The sequence below is a fragment of the Microtus oregoni genome, unplaced genomic scaffold, assembly GCF_018167655.1.
Source record: "Microtus oregoni isolate MIOR12 unplaced genomic scaffold, Mior012 000002F_ref0000024, whole genome shotgun sequence".
In the NCBI taxonomy this organism is placed as follows: domain Eukaryota; kingdom Metazoa; phylum Chordata; class Mammalia; order Rodentia; family Cricetidae; genus Microtus; species Microtus oregoni.
In genome coordinates this window covers 14,656,990-14,678,328 of record NW_024543061.1, presented here as the reverse complement: position 1 = coordinate 14,678,328, position 21,339 = coordinate 14,656,990, and the positions used below count along the sequence as shown (strand labels likewise).

The 21,339-nt window shown below is 41.5% G+C and overlaps 1 protein-coding gene across 1 annotated transcript in view; it reads left to right on the top strand.

Annotated features, from left to right (window-relative positions):
• Nucleotides 1–21,339, top strand: part of Dnah6 (dynein axonemal heavy chain 6) — a 192,270-nt gene that overhangs the window by 9,558 nt on the left and 161,373 nt on the right. Inside the window, exons 4-12 of the mRNA XM_041639106.1 lie at nucleotides 3,107–3,374; nucleotides 5,989–6,123; nucleotides 6,215–6,335; nucleotides 6,631–6,757; nucleotides 7,403–7,571; nucleotides 9,383–9,499; nucleotides 10,642–10,842; nucleotides 15,799–15,919; nucleotides 19,399–19,550. Coding sequence (XP_041495040.1) covers nucleotides 3,107–3,374; nucleotides 5,989–6,123; nucleotides 6,215–6,335; nucleotides 6,631–6,757; nucleotides 7,403–7,571; nucleotides 9,383–9,499; nucleotides 10,642–10,842; nucleotides 15,799–15,919; nucleotides 19,399–19,550 — 1,411 coding nt within the window. The remainder of the gene's footprint in view (nucleotides 1–3,106; nucleotides 3,375–5,988; nucleotides 6,124–6,214; nucleotides 6,336–6,630; nucleotides 6,758–7,402; nucleotides 7,572–9,382; nucleotides 9,500–10,641; nucleotides 10,843–15,798; nucleotides 15,920–19,398; nucleotides 19,551–21,339) is intronic.

The following is a 21,339-nucleotide window of genomic DNA, read 5'->3' as shown; positions in this document are numbered from 1 at the left end:
TCATCACTCTGGAATCCCACAGCATCCTGGAATGGTGGAGAGTCATCACTCTGGGATCTCACAGCACAGCATCCTGGGATGGTGGAGAGTCATCACTCTGGGATCTCACAGCACAGCATCCTGGGATGGTGGAGAGTCATCACTCTGGGATCTCACAGCACAGCATCCTGGGATGGTGGAGAGTCATCACTCTGGTATCTCACAGCACAGCATCCTGGGATGGTGGAGAGTCATCACTCTGGGATCCCACAGCACAGCATCCTGGGGTGGTCGAGAATTATCACTCTGGGATCTCACAGCACAGCGTCCTGGGATGGTGGAGAGTCATCACTCTGGGATTCCCACAGTGCAGCGTCCTGAGATGGTGGAGAGCCATCACTCTGGGATCCCACAACATCCTGGATGGTGGAGATTCATCACTCTGGGATCTCACAGCACAGCATCCTGGGATGGTGGAGAGTCATCACTCTGGGATCTCACAGCACAGCATCCTGAGATGGTGGAGAGTCATCACTCTGGGATTTCACAGCACAGCATCCTGGGATGGTGGAGAGTCATCACTCTGGGATCCCACAGCACAGCATCCTGGGATGGTAGAGAGTCATCACTCTGGGATCCTACAACATCATGAGATGATGGAGAGTCATCACTCTGGGATCTCACAGCATCCTGGGATAGTGGAGAGCCATCACTCTGGGATCCCCACAGTGCAGAGCATCTTGGGACCTGGATTTGGAAAAGGACTTTTCATCAATGGACAAGACATCCTAAGGAAATAAGATTACAGAACATTGCACACACCATCTACATTTTTATGGGCTTTGCTTGACCTAGCTGTCCCTTTCTGTCTACTGACTGGATTCGGTTGGATCCTTATAAGAAGAGTCTCAGGGCAGAGGCGATAGTTCAGTCAGTAAAGTAATTACTTTTCAGTTGTGAGAATTTGAGTTCAATCCCAGCACTCTTAATTCCAGCACTTGGGAAGTAGAGGCAGGCGGGGGATCTCTGAGTTCAAAGCCTGCCTTGTCTACAGAGCAAGTTCCAGGACAGCCAAGGTTGCACAACCTGACCATTTGTGTCTTAAGTTATTTACCTTCAACCACTACAGGCATGACACAGATGTCCAAGGCTACTCCAAAGGGGCTTAGGCTCCTGATTCAGAATGCAGAACCAAGAACAGAACATACATGTGGAAAAAGTTGGTTTTCCTCAAGCTACTGTCTACTCTTTATCCAATGCTTATAATGATTTTTTCTGTTTTTGATTATGTGTGTTGGGGGTTGGGGATATGTACACATGAGTGTAGGACCTGTGGAAGCCAGGAAAGGGCAATAGGTCCCTATTGTAGGAGCTGCGGGCTGCATTCCTGCTGCCCCAGCTCCTGGTCGCCTGGCTAGCTTATGCCCCAAAATAACAACGCACAAATTGTATTCTTTTAAACACTGCTTGGCCCATTATATCTAGCCTCTTCTCGGCTTACTCTCACACACTGCTTGGCCCATTATATCTAGCCTCTTCTCGGCTAACTCTTGCACCTGGACTAGCCCATTTCTAATAATGTGTGTAACACCCCAAGGTGCACTTACTGGGAAGATTCTAGCCTACGTCCATCCTGGGTCAGAGTTGAATCGCATCTGCCCGGGAGAGGGGAGCATGGCCTCTGTCTGAGGCATCTTACCTCACTTCCTCTTCCTCCCAGCATTCTGTTCTGTTTTCTACATCTATCTAAATTTTGCCCTATGAGATGGGCCAAGGCAGTTTCTTTATTAGCCAATGACCTTCCTCCATCAGGTCCCCTGGAGCTGGAGTAACGTGTGGTTGTGAGCGTCTGACATGGTGTTGGGAATTGAACTCTAGTCTTCTGCAAGAACAGCCATCAGTCTTAACCCCCACTCTAGCAGAAATGATTTGAGCTTTGGTTTTTGTGTTTAATCACTGTCTTGTGATTTTAGGTTTTCCACAACTATGACTATTACTCTCCTAAATTTCTGAACATATTTTGACAAGTTGTTATAGCATATTTCACACTTGTTTTATTTCATTTAAGTGGCACATATTTTGTCACTTTAGCTAAAATTTCAGAAAATACCTTTGTACTTTAAAATTCTTATTAAAAAATTTTAAATCAAAGATTTTTTTTATAGAATCCACCTTTTTTTCTTTCCTTTTAATTGATCCTGTTCTTGAATTTCTTCGTGGTCTAGTTTTCTTTTTTATGTGAAGCTGAAGCATGCCCTTGATGAAAAGTGCAGATGAAAAAAGGTATCTTTAACTAAATGGTTTTTGACAATAATCTGTGATGAATTAGACATTATTTTAGTTTAATTTGAATCTTAATTATACGCTTCATAATTCATGGTTTCTTTCATCTTTCTTACAATTCTGTCAGTACTAAATAGTTTAAGGGTCTTTCGTGCTACTGATATTGAATAATCTCTAATGAGTTAATAATCAATATAAACTTAATTAAAGCAGCTTGCATAAAAGACTATTGAGTTTAAAATATCTATAGTGGAGCCAGGCTTAGTGGTGCACACCTTTAATCCCAGCACTTGAGAGACAGAGGCAGGAGGATCTCTGTGAGTTCAAGGCCAGCTTGGTCTATAGAGTGAGTTTCAGGACAACCAAGACTCTATATAAGATCCTGTCTCAAGAAAAATGATGTCTGTAGTGAGGGTGGCAGGTGACTCCGTGGGTAAAGATACTTGCAGTCAAGCCTGAGAATCTGAGTTCAGTCCTTCAAACCCACATAGAGGGAGGAGAAAACTTCCCAAAAGCTGTCTTCTGATCACCATACACCTGCAAAATATGTACATAAATGTAATAAAAATGTCTATAGTGGGTTTTTTTGTTGGAAAGATCTCATAAGTGTAATGATTAAATGTATTGCCAATATGGACTCCCTCTAATGAATGATCCAGTTTAAACCTAGCTCTTCTTTCTTCTCTTGAGATGTTTCTTTAACTCGAAAGTTTGTTAGTATTTGGTTCAACTTGAAATGGTATTCACCTTTAATATGTTTATCTTTCTACAACAAAATCACTTCCATTGCTTATTCTTGTGCTGAATACTTTATCCATTTGTCCCAATTGGTGTTTGTCTACAGGGTCGTAAGTTATGAGAACATCAATAAAAGTGACTACTACACAATTAGCAAAAAAGCAGTGACCCACGTTTACAATGATGACATCGAGTACATCGAGATCGAGCGATGGGAGCAGGAGTATCTGTACCACAGAGAGCTCACCAAGATCCCCATATTCTCGCTCTTCCGGAAATGGAAAGCTTTCAGCGTTTGGAGGAAGAATGTCCGCTCCAAAAAAATCACTGGCTGTCGGAAAGCTCTACAAAAAAATCTGTTCATTGTTAATCCTGTATGTATTTCTTAATCATGTTTTTAGAAAAAACATTGCAGGGCAAGAAAGTGTGACTTGGTCACAGGCACGGGTATACAAACACCTGACGCAGACTATTTCATCTTGGTAAAAGTACTCAGCGTCTTTGTCCTGTCACACCTAGCAATCCAGTCATCCGGGTTCCTGCCCCTTGACTAGGGCAGTAAGTAAGACTAGTAAGTAAGGCAGAAGAGAGACACAGGTCTCCTTCGATTAGGGGCAGCCTAGAAATCTTAGGATGATAATTTTCTCTGAGAGGGGAGGCTACGTGCTCCCCAGCCCTATTTATGGAGAATTATGTTTGGGTGTTGTACAGGCAACCACCTCCTCTGTCTCACCCTACACCAGTCACCTTCTCTGGTCAGCAGCTACAGCTTGCTGCTCTTGGAGAACAATCTGATTGATTTTTGTGGTCATGTCATGTCACTCGTACAACAGAGAAGGTTGCGAGAACTAAGATAAATATAGATCAGTAATAATTAAAATTAACCATGCAAAGCAAGAGTGTAGGATGTGTCATCTCAGGTCATCCATCCCAACGAGCATGCTGAACTATGCAAGGATATCCCATTCCTGCACAGCATTGCCCTCAAACTCTGCATCTTTAACTTCATTAGCCGCTTGAACTTCTTGACCATGCTTTATATACTGCATAGATCATACATCTTTTTAGTCATTATGCAAAACTCTTCCTGGGTTTGTCTTTTAAATGACCTTTCCCAGTCCCCATGTCCCCTTCTCTTATGTGCTGAGAATTGTCACTTTGCCAGTGGTGTCTTGGTCGTGATAGTACCTCCCCTTAAATTTCTTCTTAGTATGCTAGAAAGTTCTCATCTTTCTAAAGCTAAGAGTTACCTAGGAATCTCCCTACTGTCATGGTTCAGTACCCATTAGCTGCTAACCAACTCTCCAGAAATGAAGTGACTTCAATGGCTGAATCTTCTAGACCAGGCTAAAAGAAGAAGCATGGAATTTAAATTTTTTTTCTTTTTTTGTTTCGTTTTTTTTTTCTTTATTTTATTTTTTTTATTGAATTTAAATTTTTTATGTAAGAATTGTTTTATGTAAGAATTAATTGTAAAAATTAATCCTTATTTTGTGTGTATAGGTGTGCTGGCCTGCATACCTGTCTTTGTATTGTGTGTGTGCAGGGCTTGTGAAAGCCGAGAGAGTGTGTAGGATCCCCTGGGGATGGAGTTACAGACAGTAGTGAGTTGTCATGTGGGTGCTGGGCACAAAACCTAGGTTCTTTGGAAGAGCAGCTGGCGCTCTTAACCACCGAGCAATCTCTCCAGCCCCTGCTTTTAAAACGTCATTGCATTTTACTTATTCTCTCTCTCTCTCTCTCTCTCTCTCTCTCTCTCTCTCTCTCTGTGTGTGTGTGTGTGTGTGTGTGTGTGTGTGTGTGTGTGTGTGTGTGTATGTCCATCCACCTGACTGCCATGGTGTGTGTGTGTGGAGGTCATAGGACAACATACGGGGGTTGGTTCTCTCCTTCAACCTGGTGTGTCCCTAGGATTGAACTAAGGTCCTCTGTTTGGTGGCAGATATCTTTACTTGCTGAACCATCTTGCTGGCCCTGAAATTTTTATTTCATGAAAACAGTCAATCTCGTAAGCACCTGTGCCTGCGTTTTCCTTAACAACTTCATTGATACATAATTTCCATACTTGCCGTGTATTTACCCACCCCAGTATATTAGTGTGTTCACAGGATGGACTAGCCATTGCCACAGTCGATTTTGGCACATAACCATCACCTTAAAAAAAGACTACATTGGCCATGGTTAGCAATTCTCAATTTCTCCCCAATTTCTTGTTCCTCCCTAACATCTACTTCCTGTCTCTATAACTTTGCCTATTCTGTACACTTATGAAATCATCCAATATGATTGACATTTTTCACTTAATGTACTCTCTACAAAATGTATCTGTGTTATGAAATACCATTTCTTTCCACTGGCTAAACATATTTCTTTGTGTGGTTATACCTACCTTATTTATTTATGTCTTGATAGATATTTGAATTGTTTCTACTTTCTGGCAATTACAAGCAATACTTTTACAAATAAATGTAATTACAAATAAATATCCACGCATAATTTTTTTCTAAGCGTATTATCAATTGTCTAAATATTTTTGAACATAAGTACTTATGTGTACTTTTTTTTCTCCTGGACACATTATTAGGATGAAAGAGCTGAGTCAGTTGTGACTCTATCCTTTTCCGATGCATCTTGTTAGCCATGGTACATTTAGAGTAAAGTTTAGTCTTGTTATATGTCAGTATAATAAGTGATCCTTTTGTGATCGTTGTGGCTGGACACTGTAAAGTCTTTTAGTAGCCATTAGCTAGAGCCAATGAAATTTAAGATGTGTAGCTTTTTGCTACTTGCCTTCAATCTTATTCCTTTACTAGCTAAAAGGCATGCATCCTTCTCGAAGTGGAAAGGAGAGAACTGGGCAAGCTAAATATGATAACTTGAGTAATTCTTTTACAAAAATGATTCTGGCAAGTTCCTACTTGGTATGTAATATTTTTACAATACAGGACTTTAGAAATTAAATAATGATTAATTCTTCTTTTCTTCCAGTATCTGCGACCAGCTCTTCTTAAGATTAACAAGATGTGCTACCAACTGAGTTTTATGGGACTTTGTTATATTGAAAAATTCCACACCTACACCCTGCAGGAGTTCAAGGCTGCACAAGTTGTGCGACTACAGGAGGTAATAGACGCTGTCGGTCAAGTTTCGGACTCCTTTCTTCTTAGGACCCTGATTTTGCCATGACTAATTATACTTACCCATGAATGTTTAGGTCACAGAGCGCCTCGATGATTTCCGAAATGAGGCGAAAGATGTGGTCAGGAAGTCGTGCCGCTTTGCCTTACGTGCTGCGGGATTTATTCCTGATGACTGTGTGTTCGAGCCCTATGAGGGTATGAAGGCTGAGAACCAACCGGGGAGAGTCCAGAGGGGCAGCCGTCTAGAATACTATCTCTTCTGTACTCTCACTTCCCTTTGAGTTAAACAGCTGTTCTCTTTTCATTTGTTCCAAACTCGTGCGTGTATGCATAAATTGTAAGCATAAATTCTTATCTATCTTTTTTCGGGGGTCCAGAGTTGTTTCACAAATCAAAGGAGTTTGTTGCTTTTGTGTTTTCATTTTTTTCTTTTAATCAGTATTGAAAGGTGGAATTTTTACAGAAGCTTTGTTCCTTGTATTGCCCTTAGATTACTTTAAGATAAACATTGCAAGTTTCGTTGAAGCTCCATTTGATTTGCCAACTTATGGAGAATCTGAAAAAATGACATACACAGAACAGGCCAGCAAAAGGCATCACTGCACGAGGCTCACATGGTGAGAGCATCTTCTTCCTTTCAGGATTAGAACAGAGAATCTACACTTCTCAAGCTGTGGGCTGGGGAGATGGGTCAGTGCGGAAAGGCTTTGTCCCGCAATTCTGATGTGGCAATCAGACGCAGCTTGCAAGGTCAATACCCCAGTAAGAACACTAATTGGTGCTTTCGGACTAACAACTGCTACCAAAGAACATTGATGTGCACCATGAGTGCGGTGCTACAGGTGTGAGTCTCACGTGTTACATGCACCATCTCAGCATCCCACAGGGTATGCACCATGGGAACCAAATGGCAAAGATTTCAGACACAAGTTACATGCATTGTATGCATAGGATTTCCCCCTGAAGCACCCTGAGGAACTCCTGTGGCCCTTTGACCAGATGAGCTGGGTGTGTTATTCTTATCACACATCTTGTTCATCAAATAGCTCGTGGTGAAGTTAGGACCACTAATTAAAGCAATGTCCTGTATTTGAAAATATTTATGCTTTCAGAGGGAAAAGGCCTAAAAATAATTACAAAGTATCTCATGTTTTAATATAATTCAACCAAAATTCATTATGTTTTAAATCCTTGCCTTAGAGTTGCTATAGGGAAAATGCAGTAATCATGGAAAGCTGAGCGTGTTTGCCTTTTTCCTCAAGCTTCATCCGTCTGAATGACTACCTAATTCAGAACACCCTGCACGTCTTAACAGTAAACACTGCCAGCTCGCTTCTGAGTTTTCTCTCTGACAAACTAAAGCGAACGCCCTCAGCAGACATCATTCAGAAATGGATTACTGAAGAGAAGCCCGAAGTCACTGAGAAAAAGGTACATTTGGACAAAAATCACATCTCTGGGTGTTTACCAAGGAGCATCTTTATGTTGTGATTTTTCCTGGGGTTTTCTATATTCTGGGAAAAAGAGAAATTTGTATTTGAATATTATATTGGTTACTTTTAATTGTCCAATTGACATAATCTATGATCATTGAGGAAGGAAGACTTAATGAAGAACTATGTACGTCAGATTGGCCCTTGGGCATGTCCATATTGTTATCAGAATTATTTGGATTGTTAACTGATAAGGAAAGCCTGCCTGAGTGTGAAAGTCACCATTTCCTAGGCTTAGCCCTGGGTGATAGAAGTAGGAGTATATATACTGAGTTATATATATATATATATATATATATATATATATATATATATATATTTATAATTAGTAGAGGGAGTTAAAAAGCAATCAAGGATGCATTCTGCCTCTGTCCTTGACCGTGGATGTGATGTGGCTAGTAGCTTCCATTGCTGCCTTGACCTCTGCTCAGTGACAGACTATATGTTGTGTGAATTCTAACTGGTCTTAATAAAAGCCCGGAGTCAGATATTAGGAGGTGAAAGCTGAAAGAGCAGAGCAGCCAACCCTAGGTCTTTCCTCTATGAAATCCTCAGACAAAGGGCGCGAGATCCTGTCTCCACAAATCCTCAGACTGAATGCTGTTGCTACAAAACTTCAAACTGAATCCTGAGCTCCTGTCTCCTTCCGCCTTATATTCCTCACTCCACCCAGTCATATCACTTCCTGTCTCCACCTCCCTAGTGCTGGGATTAAAGGTGTGAACCGCCACCACCACCACCACCCCTTGGCTCTGTTTCTCTTAGACTGATGCAATCAAACATAGCCCAAGGTGGCCTTAAACTCACAGAGATCGGTCTGTCTCTGTCCCCAAGTGCTGGGATTAAAGTGGTGCGCCAACACTGCCTGGTCTCTAGGACTAGCTAGTGTGACTAGTTCCACACTCTGATCTTCAGGCAAACTTTATTTGTTTCTGCCCAAACAAAGAATCACCACAACTATATCTTGGAATTGTAAGCCCAGTCTACCCTTTCTTCCCCTGTGCTGCTTTTTGTCAGGATGTTTTATGACAGCAACAGAAATTAACAAATGCATATCTGTTGCAGTATTTGTTATTATAAGGTGTGGCTTCTATCGAGTTTATGAACTTCATTTTTTTAACTTTCTTTTTATTTATTCTTTGTGTCTTTTACATCATGTATTCTGATCCCATCCATCTTCCCATCACTTTGCATCCATACTCTTCCCTTGCAACCACCCCTCAAATTTACAATAAAATAAAATTTAAGAGAAAATAAAAGAAAAAAATCAATCTCATCATGGCAGCTGTAGTGTGACACAGTAACGGTGTAGGAGGATCTTCCTCCTATGTGTTGCTTTCATTGGTTAATAAAGAAAACTGCCTTGGCCTTTTGATAGGGCAGCCCTTAGGTGGGTGGAGTAGACAGAACAGAACTATGGGAAGAAGGGAAGTGTGACAGATGCCATGCTTCTCCTGCCCAAGATGGACGCTGGTTAGATTCATGCCAGTAGGCCACAGTCAAGTGTTTTCCATGTTTGCTTGCATTTTCATTTATACAAAGAGAGATATTTTTGCATTGCTGTATCATCTTCCAATAGTTTTGTTTTTGTTCTTCCTATGGTATTTTTCCCAGAAAGACTTCCGCAAGCCAAGGCTCTGAATCCAGCTCATTGTGTGAACTTGAGCCACTCACCTTTGTGTGTTTGCTTTCCTTTATAGCATTCTGCTAGGTAGGATCTCTGTAACAGTATGCATGTGGTCCTTCCAGGGGGCCCCAATAATGGAAAAGCAGGAAGAAGATGAGTCTCTCATCCCCATGTTCCTCACAGAACTGATTCTGACGGTGCAGTCACTACTCTTCGAGCCGTCTTTGGAAGATTTTCTGGTGTGTATTTCATTATCTGATATCTGCCAGTAAGCAGCCTTTAAAATAAAGAAGCACGTTCACACGGTCAGCTGATTGGTACGACTGCAGTTAGCACAGTCCCCTTGCCTTGGGCCAGATCAGACGCTTGGCAAGGCACTTTGTGCAGAGGACAGTTCAGTGTGGCACAAAAAGGAGATTGATGAAAGCGTCCCTCTGAGCAGAGTCTAAAACATCAGCTGTTGTAAACGCAACTTTTGAAGTCTTTTCAAAATCATGTTTTACCTTAGAAAATTCTGATTTTTGATTATTCATCGTTCTTTAACAATAGCTCACAAATTTAACAACACAAAATAATAATCATGTTTCCTCCCAGACTTGTTTTGTGTATTCTAGTATGCTGTATACCTAATCTACTATGAAGTTATATGCACTTGGACACATTTTTAAATTTGAGGTTCTAGTATGTTCTCTATTCATCTTTTTTTCTTTCTTTCTTTCTTTCTTCCTTCCTTTATCATTAACATTATATCATAAACATTTATCCATTTCATTAATTACTTTGGAAACATCTTTGGGAAAGACTATAACATTTTTCATTTTATATATATATATATATATATATCATAATTCATAAGTCTGAAATTACCATTTTTAACATTTTTGTTTTCCCTAATTATTTTAGTTACTCAACAGTGAATGTCTTTGAGCATAAATCTTTGTTTCTATGTCTAATTTTTTCTCAGCTTACATTCCTAGAGTAGAAACCATTTCCAAATACCAATAAACTTCTCCAAATACCAATAAACTTCTAACCATCATTTAAATTTTCCCTGAAGTTCTATTTGGCTTTCCTCTCATGATCCTCTAGAGTTTTGTTCATATTTCAAATATGTATCTCATCACAATATGTTGTAATTATTTTGCTTTTATTTGAGACTGAGTTTCTCTGTGTAGCCCTGGCTGTCCTGGAACTCGCTCTGTAGAGGAGGCTAGCCTCAAACTCACAGAGATCCACCCACCTCTGCCTCGCAAGTGCTGGGATTAAAGGTGTGCACCCCCACTGCCCAACAGGAGTTATTCTTATGTATCAGGAAAATTTAAAAACTCCATAAATGCAATCATCTGTGCTTACATCATGTTGGTGCTTTTCTCTCTGACAGGATGGCATTTCTGGGGCAATCAATCATTTTCAAAACACTGTGTTGTCAGTTCCTAATCTGGTGCCCGACTCATACTTTGACGCCTTCACCAGCCCGTTCATTAACAAGAAGATGGAAGAGAAGACCTGTGGCCCCGGACCGAGCCTGTCAGCAGTGTTTGAGGATGACAGGAATTTCCTCACCATCATCCTGCAAATAAAGGTAGATTTGCTTTTACTAAAACTGTTGATTATATCCCCAGTTTGTAAGAAATCAAGGAATATGCTTTCTTCCCATCTTATCTTTGAATGTTCCATTTGTAGAAACGGATAGGTACCTAATGTCTAAATAGTAAAATCTGAAAACAATGTAGATATCGTAAAGATTGTCCTGCCGGGGCCAGTGAGATGTCTCAGTGGGTGAACCTGTGTTTAATCCCAGGATAGAAAGAGAGAACTGACTCCTACAAGCACCTTGTACTCTGACCACCGTCAGTACATGGTGGCACTTGGCGTCATACAAAATAAACACGACTGCAAGAAAAACATTTTGTGTATGCTACAAAACCAATGACATGAAAAACAAAGCTTACCATGTCGGGCAGGATAGTTGCCTGCCATTAGCAAACATTGTCATGTGTTTCTTGGGACACCTTGGGTACAAATAGAGCAGAGCAAGGTCTTGCCAGCTGTAATTCTAATTGAAGAACTCTTTGTTAAATGTTTTGTGTGTTTTTAAGACACACTGTGATGATTTGAGGCCTGTTAGAGATTAATGTAAAGGCTTCTTTTCATCACCCTTAAGTGCTGATGCTGACCATACATTTAACTTACGTAGTTTGTGTATGGATGTGGTGGATGTGCACGTGAAACAGTGAGCATGGAGGCTGGAGGACAACTTGTAGGTCTAGTCCTGAAGACAGAACTCAGGTCATCAGATTTGGCAGCCTCCGGAAATGAAAGCTGGACTATGTCCCCTACCCTCCTCAATTGACTTCTTTCCTGGGCATCCACAAGCCATTATGATTTTCAAACATAAACTTTGCCTACTTGTCCGTCATTCATTATACATCCAGCCTTATAAAACCTAAACCTAGTATGCAGTGAGTATTCCTACCCTCTGGGATGTCATACAAGCAGCACGGAGGTGCAGTCAGTAAAGCGGCCACTTGCAAACACGAGCACTGAGTCCATGCAAAAGTAGGACATAAGGGCATGCGTCTGTAGCCTCAGCTGGGGGTCGGGGGAAGAAGACAAACCAGGCCCTGGAGTTTACTGGCCAGCCAGTCTATGTGTTGGTGAGTCCCAGGTTTAATGAGAGCTCCTGTCTCAAAAAACAAGAAAAATAACAATTGAAGAAGACACTTAAGGGGCCACACAGAAAGACACACACACTGCAAATAAGTAAATAAGCAAGCAAACAAACAATTTTAGAAAATGAGGTGTGAGCCGGGCGGTGGTGGCGCACGCCTTTAATCCCAGCACTTGGGAGGCAGAGGCAGGTGGATCTCTGTGAGTTCGAGACCAGCCTGGTCTACAAGAGCTAGTTCCAGGACAGGCTCCAAAACCACAGAGAAACCCTGTCTCGAAAAACCAAAAAAAAAAAAAAAAAAAAAAAAGAAAAAAAGAAAAGAAAATGAGGTGTGACAATAGTAAAGTATAATTTTTCAATAAACTCATGAGAAGAAATAATTTTTATCTAGCCAAGCTAGTCCCTTAAGAATCAAGGCTATAGAAAATCAGATTTAACAGTTTTCTCCAATGCAGAAAACATGGATATATCAATAACTCCTGGGCAGGCCTCATGTTCAAGAGTAGTTGACCAACATATAACAGACTCCACAGATTTTTCTGTGTACTATTATTTGGTTACATTTAATGGGGGGGGTATTTTTTCCTGTTTGGGTGTTGTTTTAGTTTGTTTTCTTGCTTTAGGGGTTTATTGTTATATCGGCTGTTCGTTTGATTCTGAGAAAGAACTTGAAGTTGAGAAGGGAGGAGGAAATAATCTGAAAAGACCTGGGAGAGGCGATGAGTGTGATCAAAATATAATTTGAAATAAGAAATGTTTTAAAAAGAAAAGCAGATTTAATTGTGCAAATGCCCTGGGAATTTGTTAGCCGCAGAGGAATCCACTAGAGAAGGAAGTGAAACTCTTTTTAGTGTTTGCTACAACTTTGCTGGTGAATGTACAGAAGCCTAAAACAAAGACAGAGACGAGGACGCGGAGTAACGCACAGCTGAGGTGTGCTCCACTAAAGGAGAAATTGGGCGACTTTACACACCAAAGAGAACAGAAGAAAGATGGAAGGAAAAGGTTGAAGATCAATAACGAGGCCATGGGTAACAATTAAGTAGTTAGTAAAATCAAAAAATCAAATAATGAGATTAATAAATCAGTAATTAAGTAATTAAACACAGAAATAACTAGAAAACATATTTTTAAAATCTGACCATATCAGCAATGCATTGAAGTAAGAGTCAGCTCTGCCCACCTCTGAAATGAAAGAGTCGGGGCTCATGTGTGATAAGTGAGGGCTCTACCACTAAGCTACATCCTCAGCCCTCTTTCTACTCTTGATTTTGAGATGAGGTCTCACTGAGCTACCATGGTTGGCTCCTCCCAGGCCCAGGCAGGCCTTGAACTTGGAATCCTCTTGTTCTGGCTACTAAGTAGCTAGGATTACAGATCTGTGGCACCAGGTCCAGTTTAAACAAAGACTTTCAATTTGGTCTACAAAGCTGCGCAACTAAAATGCTACCAAAGCGAACGCAGTGATTCTGAAAGGCTAAACTGGAGGGTCACTCAGGGGTATAAAGAGCAGACAAGCCGTAAGAACGCAGAGCTTGTGGTCCCAGAGTGGAAGAGCCCCAAGACCACCGCACATTCTGTGCTTTGCTAGGCGATCCCGGGGACTCCGGGTACAGTTGTTCACATAGCTGTGATTTAATACAGTGATAGACTGGAGTCACAGTGAGAGCAACAAAAGGAAAGCAGCAGGAAATAAAGTCCGGATGAACAGAGCACAAGCCCCCAGGGCGGTCTCCCAGGGGAGGTCCAGAGAAAGAAGCACTTGATCCCTTCCACAACCAGCGGTGAGAAGCCCTGTTTAGCAGGCATGCTTAGCTTCTCAACCCGGGTTCCCACTGAGTCTCACCATGAAGGCATGCTCTGCCTAGCAAGGGCCAAATTGTTAGACTCCCCCATGGGAGAGCAGATGTTCAGCATAAACCACGTTTTTCTGAATTATTCAGATATGAGCCACGCTTTCCAGACAAGAGATGGTGGAGCCCTTTCTGAAACCCAGGTTTTCTGATCTTGAACAAGTGCCATCTTTGCAGGCAGACCTTTCCAAGGAGAGCAGTGTCTGGTCTGCTACAGTAACCCCGATGTCACACAGAGGACTGTTTTAAGTCAAAAAGCACTAATGGAGCAAAAATGAGTTAGCTCTTTTAAGACTCACAATTTGTGATGAAATATATAATGTATGTGTGGCAAATATGTCAGGAGATACTTTCATAAGACTAAGAGGCAGACTAAAACACAAACGGAACATTAAAAAAAAGTAGTGTAAATAAAATACCTTAGCATACCATTCTCATCCAAAGGAAGACCAAATAGAAAAGAAATAAGAATGGATGAGGTCTGACCAACACAATCAGAATGAAAAGAAATGATCCTTAAAACAAACAAGCAAAAGCATTTAAAACACTCTGATGTTACTATGTAGACACCGATCAAAATAAATATGTATATTTAGGGGAGGCATGTTTGCCATAATGAGCCACACATCACACATAAAAACCTTGCCATAGGGAAAGTTGCACCTTACAAAAAGCACAGGGCTCCAGCGATTTCATAAGGGAAATATTATCAGTTCTCCAAAGACCATTTTGCTCTCATTCACTTCCCTGCCCCTCCCTTAAGATCTTATCCTCCCTTTTCATGGTTCTTTTTGGTTTATTATCCCTCACACACATCATACATATGCACATAGATGAAATCCAGTTTCTGCAGGTAAGAGAAACAAATGGAATTTGTCTTTCTGAGTCTGGTTTATTGAGAGTGGGTAGAACACACGTGACGTGAAAGCAGGAGGAGGGACTGTTGGGGAAGGAGGGAGATTCGTAACAAGAAAGATGGGTGTGGGAGGGGAAACTGAATGGCACATATGTATAACACGTGTAATAAGACTCATTACTTTATATAACATGTAAAACAATTTCCAAGGATAAGGTACAATGCTATATAAGTTGTTCTAAAATAGAACAGAATAGAATAGAAATGCCTAAAGGGAAAATCCACTCAGATTAATAAAAAGAAGCTAATAAATGGTGATAACCCAATAGGAAATATTAAAAACATACATATGAACATAAAAACACTTTGAAGATTTTGTGGCAGTCATAAGCTGGAATTGAAAGAGTTTTCTTAGATGGGATGGTTCGGTGTAATAAAGACATCCTTGACTTGAAGGGGTAGGCAAACTTAATAATCAATCTGGTAAGTTAAAACCTGAAAAGAGACCAAAGGACCAATGCATCCAAATCAAAGACCCAGATATCAATCCACAAGCCTATGAACACCTTATTTTTGACAAAGAAGCAAAAAACATAAAATGGAAAAAAGAAAGCATATTCAACCAATGGTGCTGGCATAACTGGATATCAACATATAGAAGAAAGAAAATAGATCCATATCTATCACCATGCATAAAACACAAGTCCAAATGGATCAAAGACCTCAACATAAAGCCAACCACACTAAACTGAACCCAATGGTGTTGCATTGAGATTGAAGTCATGACTCATGGTTTTTAATTGGCTGGTAGAAAAACAGGGAATTAAGTTTTATGCATGCATGCAGTGTGAGTGTGTGTGTTTAGTACTGTTAGACTGAATTCTACTATTCTACTTAAAATTGCCTTGGCAGTTAGAAAGATGACTCAGCAGTTAAAAGCACACACTGATCCTGCAGAGGATCCAAGCTTGATTTCCAGCACACACACCAGGCAGCTCACAACTCTAAGTCCTGCTTCAGAGGATCAGATGCCTCTGCCTTCTGTGGGCACCTGCACTCGTGCATATACCTCCTCCTCCTTCCGCCACCCCCCCCTCCATGTAACTAAATATGATAAGAAAGAGAAGAAAACAGTCCTGTTCATCTTTTACTACTTAGGAAACGATCCACGCAGCGTTCGATTCTGCATGCTTGTACGCAGCAACATTTGAAAAGTTTCAGATATTCTTTAAGGAAAATGAGAGTCTTGATCTACAGGCGCTGAAGGAGCAGGAGCCTGGTGAGTTCCCATCTGCCCTCACGTAGCACATTTGACAGAGATAACACGGTTTGTCATCCTCTAGGTCTCTGTTCAGTGAGAACTAGCAGCCAGGAACAGCTGACTTGACAAAAGACAGGAACTTATCCATGTCTAGTATTTTCCATGGAATCTCCCATTCTCTTTCCCCTCTATCTGTGTGTGTACTGTGGGAGGCAGTTACTCAGTTCCTCTGTGGTCTAGCTGTTGAGGTTGTTGTGAGTACCATGGCTCCAAGACCTGTGTGTGTTACAGGGATTTGAAAGGGATCCCTGCCATTCCTCTCAGGTAAGGCTTAGGAAGCTTTTCTGTCTCAGGAATTCAAGTTGCGTTTTTCTTCTGGTAACCACACTGAGACCTGATGGGAATGATCAACAGCTCTTGGTGATGAGTTCCGGCCCGGAATCTTGTGCAAGAGCAGGCAGTGTGTCTGCTTCTCACATGCCTTTACTTTCAAAACTCTGAAGAGGACTCCTTATGTCAACCTCTACTTCACTTTAGAAAACACAAAGATGAGACAAGTTTGTTAAGCAAGCCCACAGTGAGATGCCGCCTCAAAAACCAAACAACAACAGTAGTAGTGGGAACAGTAATAATAATAATTCAAGAGTATTCAGGCTTTCATTGATCCTACTGGATTAGAAAAGGGGGAAATGGAGGCAGGAAGACTGTAAAATATAGCCTTGACACCTACTGGATATAAACTGATGATTGCCCCAGCCCTGACTCAAGAAGCAGAGATGGTAGAAGAGGTTGGAAGGAGGAATGAAAATAGCTTTAGCTATATTAGAGCTCTTGTGTTTCATTGTTCTGTTGTGAACAACCCTGAAATATTTTACCACCAAATACCACGTGGGAGAACTCTTAGATTAAGTCTAATTTCCAGATGACCTTGTCCACCTTAGGTTATATCTGATACCTCAGGAAACTCTAAATGTAGCTCTGAAGCACTTCGACAAGGTGAAAACCACAAAAAAGTGAGCGTAGACTCTTTTGTTTCCTGCTATATATAAATTTTATGTTACACTACATTGTAGTCTGCTAAGTGTATGGTAGCATTATGTTTTTTAAAAAAGTCACTATGCCTTATTGTGTCTGTGGAGTGTTCAGTCACAGAGAGGACGTCTTCACCAGGCTCTCTTCCCCAGAGCTTCAGGGTCCATGGCAGGTAGGGGTCAGGAGGACTGGAGTGAAGCAGTATCTTTTGGATATGCATGACCACTGCATGAATGACCTCTCAGCAGCTGTGGTTTCCTATACAAGACCTGTATAAGATCAAGCCAGTCAACATTCCAGCGTGGATGGGGAAGGTGCTCAAAATCCCCAAACCCAGCTCAGGAACTATTGATAGCTGATGGCCAATAGGGGAGGGAGAGCCAGTTTTCTTAAAAGGCGTGGCCCTGGCAAGCCAGCTAAGTTGTTGTGGATGGTTCCACTCCCAGGAGTATATGGGTCATACAAATTAGAGTCAGTGCATTATTTAGGGAAAAAAGGACACAAAGTGAAGAGAAGTGGGAGTGGAGATGACCCACCCAGCAGGTCCTAAGTTACTCCAGGGTCTTGAAGAGGCACTATCTGAAAGACATGGGGGGAGAGAAACGGACGCCAAGCAGTATTCCTTGTCAAGGCATCCCGTTTATTGAAGCAAGTTTCATGTCTTAAATACTCCTCAGAAAGGAGCTAGGGCAGGGGGAACTGAGGAAAGGGGGAAGGGAAGGAGGGGCTCGGTAGCTAGGCAGCTGAGCAGGGCAGTTTGGCAGCTAAGCAGGGCAGTTGCAAAGTCAGTGGCTAGAACACCTGTTGTTAGTGATAAGCAGCAAGACTTGAAGACACTCTGGTGATTTCCAGAGCTTGAGTCTCCACGGTCAGCACGTAATGACTAACTTTAAGTTTTCTTGTCTCAAGATTTTTACTTCAAGACCCTGTGAGATGTGAGAAAGGGGAAGCCTAAAATGGCTCCTGACATGGAGATATAGGGTATGGGTGTAGGAGGAGTGGGGATGGTAAAATCACAAAGTTAATAAAAATATACAAATTAATAATAGAAAATGTTAGAAACTACACCCATGAAGTCTCGCCAGGCTGACTGCTTAAATATGAACAAGGACAACATAATAAACATGCCAAAGTGGATGGAAACCAGGCATGAGGCCTTAATCCTATACAAAGAACTACAGGGAACCGAGGAATGCTGGGAGTGAGAGAAATAGTCTTCCCCAGGGAAGAGCACACCAGTTGGGTTTCCAGTACCAATAGGTCAGCCCTGGAAACATACAAAGAAGTAACATTATGCAGACTATGCAGGTTGTATCTAGGAATAAATATGCATATGTATATAGCAGCAAGTAATGAAAAAGAGGCCATGAATTTGAAAGAGATGAAGGAGGAGTTTATAGGAGGATTTGAAGGAGGAAAGGAAACATGGAAGTTATCTAAGTATTATAATCTCAAAGGTAAAAAAATAATAATAAAAAGCACATTACTAAAAATGTCGCCAGACCTTCTGGCTAGAAGCGCAGCGTCTGCAAGGTGTGAGAATACAGCCTGAGAGGCAGGCCCAAAGTCAGTCACTTTATCTCTTAGTGAGGGCCGAAGACAGGTTGTTAACACTATAAAACAGTGGGGTTTTTATTATGAGAAAAGGGTATTTATTAAGCATTATGAATTAATACTTTAGACTTACACAAAGCATTCTAAGTATGGGTAATAGCAAAAATACATACATAAACTTATTAATTTTTCCTTGGGTATATTCTTTGTGATAGTAGCATGTTACATAAAAGCTTTTCAAACTGATAAACGGGACAATGAGAATACATCTCCTCCGTACCCCACCCTTCCATCACCCCTCCCCCACCCAGCCTTCTTCCCATCTCACTCCTCTCCTGTCCCTCTGGACAATTTCATTTCTATTTTCATGTCATATACACACATGCAACTTTATGTGTCTGTGTAAAATCTATGGACCACATAGGACACAATATTTGTTTTTCAAGATTGACTCGATTTGCCTAATATGATGACCTGTAGTCATTTCCTGCATGTGACATAACTTCATCCTTTATAGCTGAAAAAACTCCATTGTGTGTATCAGTCGCATTGTCTCTACCATTTCTGCCGCCACACACCAAGGTTGTTCCCACCACTGGGCATCATGCGCAGAGTGGCGCTGCAGTAGCGTTGATGTACCAGTGTCTCTGGTGCGCTGTTCTGGAGCCCTTCAGCTCTCCACCGAGGAGTGGCGCACCTGGGTCAAGTGGTAGATGTGTACGAGCTAGTTGGCAGTCTCACCAGCAGGGAATGAGGGCTCCCATTCATCCACACCCTTGCCAGCATCACGTCTTATCGTTTGTTACTTAATGGCTGCCCTTCAGGCTGGGGTGGGTTTTAGTCTGCTATAGGCTGCTCCTTTAAAAACTACTGTGACGGATTCGATCATTTATGCTTCTCATTTTCTGTAGATGTCAAATTCTTCAGTACTCAGCTGGAAAAATATCACAAGCAGCACAAGGACTCGGTAGCCCTGAGACCCACCCGAAACGTAGGCCTGCTGCTTATTGACACCAAGCAGCTGAAAGAGAAACTAATCCCCTCACCGCTGCGGTGTTTGGAGGTAACTGTGAGAAGGGTCAACATGTGGCGTCCACCCTTCTTTTCATTGTAATTATGGTGTCTGCTAATCGTTCATACATTAAAAAAGAATATATTCATCTTTGCGCATTACAAATGTTGAAATTACCATAATAATATTGGTGATCCCTGATCTGCATAAACGTGTGTGTCTCTGTGTGTGTGTGTGTGTGTGTGTGTGTGTATGTGTGTGTGTGTGTGCACGTTCACGCGCGCACTGTTGCAGGTGTGTGCATATGTGTGCAAGTCCCAAGGACAGCCTCAGCTGTCATTCTTCAGAAACCATCCACATTCTTTCTTGAGACAGGGTCTCCCATTGGCCTAGAATCCACCAAGTCAGCAAGGCTGCTATGAGTAAGTTCTAGGGATCCACGCATCTCTGCTAACTCAGCCTTGGGATGGCAAATGCATACCACACATGGCATTTTTATGTGTGTTCTAGGAACCAAACTCAGAACCTAGTGATTGTGCAGCAAGCACTTTGTTGCTGCGGTCCCACCCTTCATTTGTAGGAAGAGGCCTATATTCTTTCTGTCGCAGACATTGTCAACTTTTAGGTTCCATAGGGAAGGATAGTGTAGGCTCCAATTTCCCACTCCTGTTTCCTTGGAACATTTCCGAACTTCCTGAGAGAAGCTACCACTGGTAGCTCAGTGTGCCAGTGGGACTATTGCTCAGCCAGAATGCTGAGATCAAGTTTAAGGGGTCATTTCCTGAACCTAACTCTTCTTAAACATCCAGAATAACTCAGACAACCAAAATAGTATGTCCTTTAGCTGCGGCACTTGGTTGCAGATTCTCAAAGGCCTCCAGAGGACAACGGAAAAACACAGCCAGAGCGCTCCATGGCTCATCAACTTGACTATTGTTCTGTATACATAGTTTAACTAGAACAAATAAAGTCAACATGTTTAAGCACTGCCTGTGGCTTCTTGCCCTGCTATGAGGACACAGCTGGGTGTTTGAGACAGATAGTGTATGTATGCCCTTGCAAGTCTGACATATTTACTGTCTGAACCTTAAGGAAAATCTTTGCTGGCTCTAGGTGTACATGCTAGAAGATAATAAGAGTGGCAACCTAAACGCTAATTTCTGTTGTGGCATTATGTGTATGACAGAGAGCTTTCTTCTGGTGTGTTGCTTCTTTGTCTCTAAGAAAGAAAGAGGAAGGAAGGAAGGAAGGAAGGAAGGAAGGAAGGAGAAAGAAAAAGAGAGGCTGGAGAGATGTCCAGTGGTTAAGAAGATGTCCACTGGTTGCTCTCCCCAGAGGACTTGAGTTTGGTACCCACATGGCAGCTCACAACCACCTGTTCAGATGCTTTCTTCTGGCCTCCAAGGGTACCAGTCATACACATGGTGTACATATATAAATATTTCATATATTACATATAAAAAATTTCAGATAAAATACCAATACACACTCATTTTCAGCAAAAGATAAAAATTGGAGTAAATACAAATTAATTTCATCTTTTTTTAGCACAACAAACATACCAATTTCAAAAAAATAAAATTTAGACTTAGGTGAGCAGAAAACTTATAGGTTCATAAACATCCAGAAGTTGAGTGAACACCATTGTCCCTACAACACCAGGGCACTCAGCTTCTCTCATCCTGCTTTCTAATTGCAAGATGTGCCATCACTCTAAGATGAGCATTGCCTCGTGGTTATCAAATGGTGCTTGAAAGTTTCCACAGGCTCGATATTTCCTTGTCGATATAAAATGGGAAAGAAGAGATTAGAGGTTTAGGCACTTATCTCCCTCACCCAG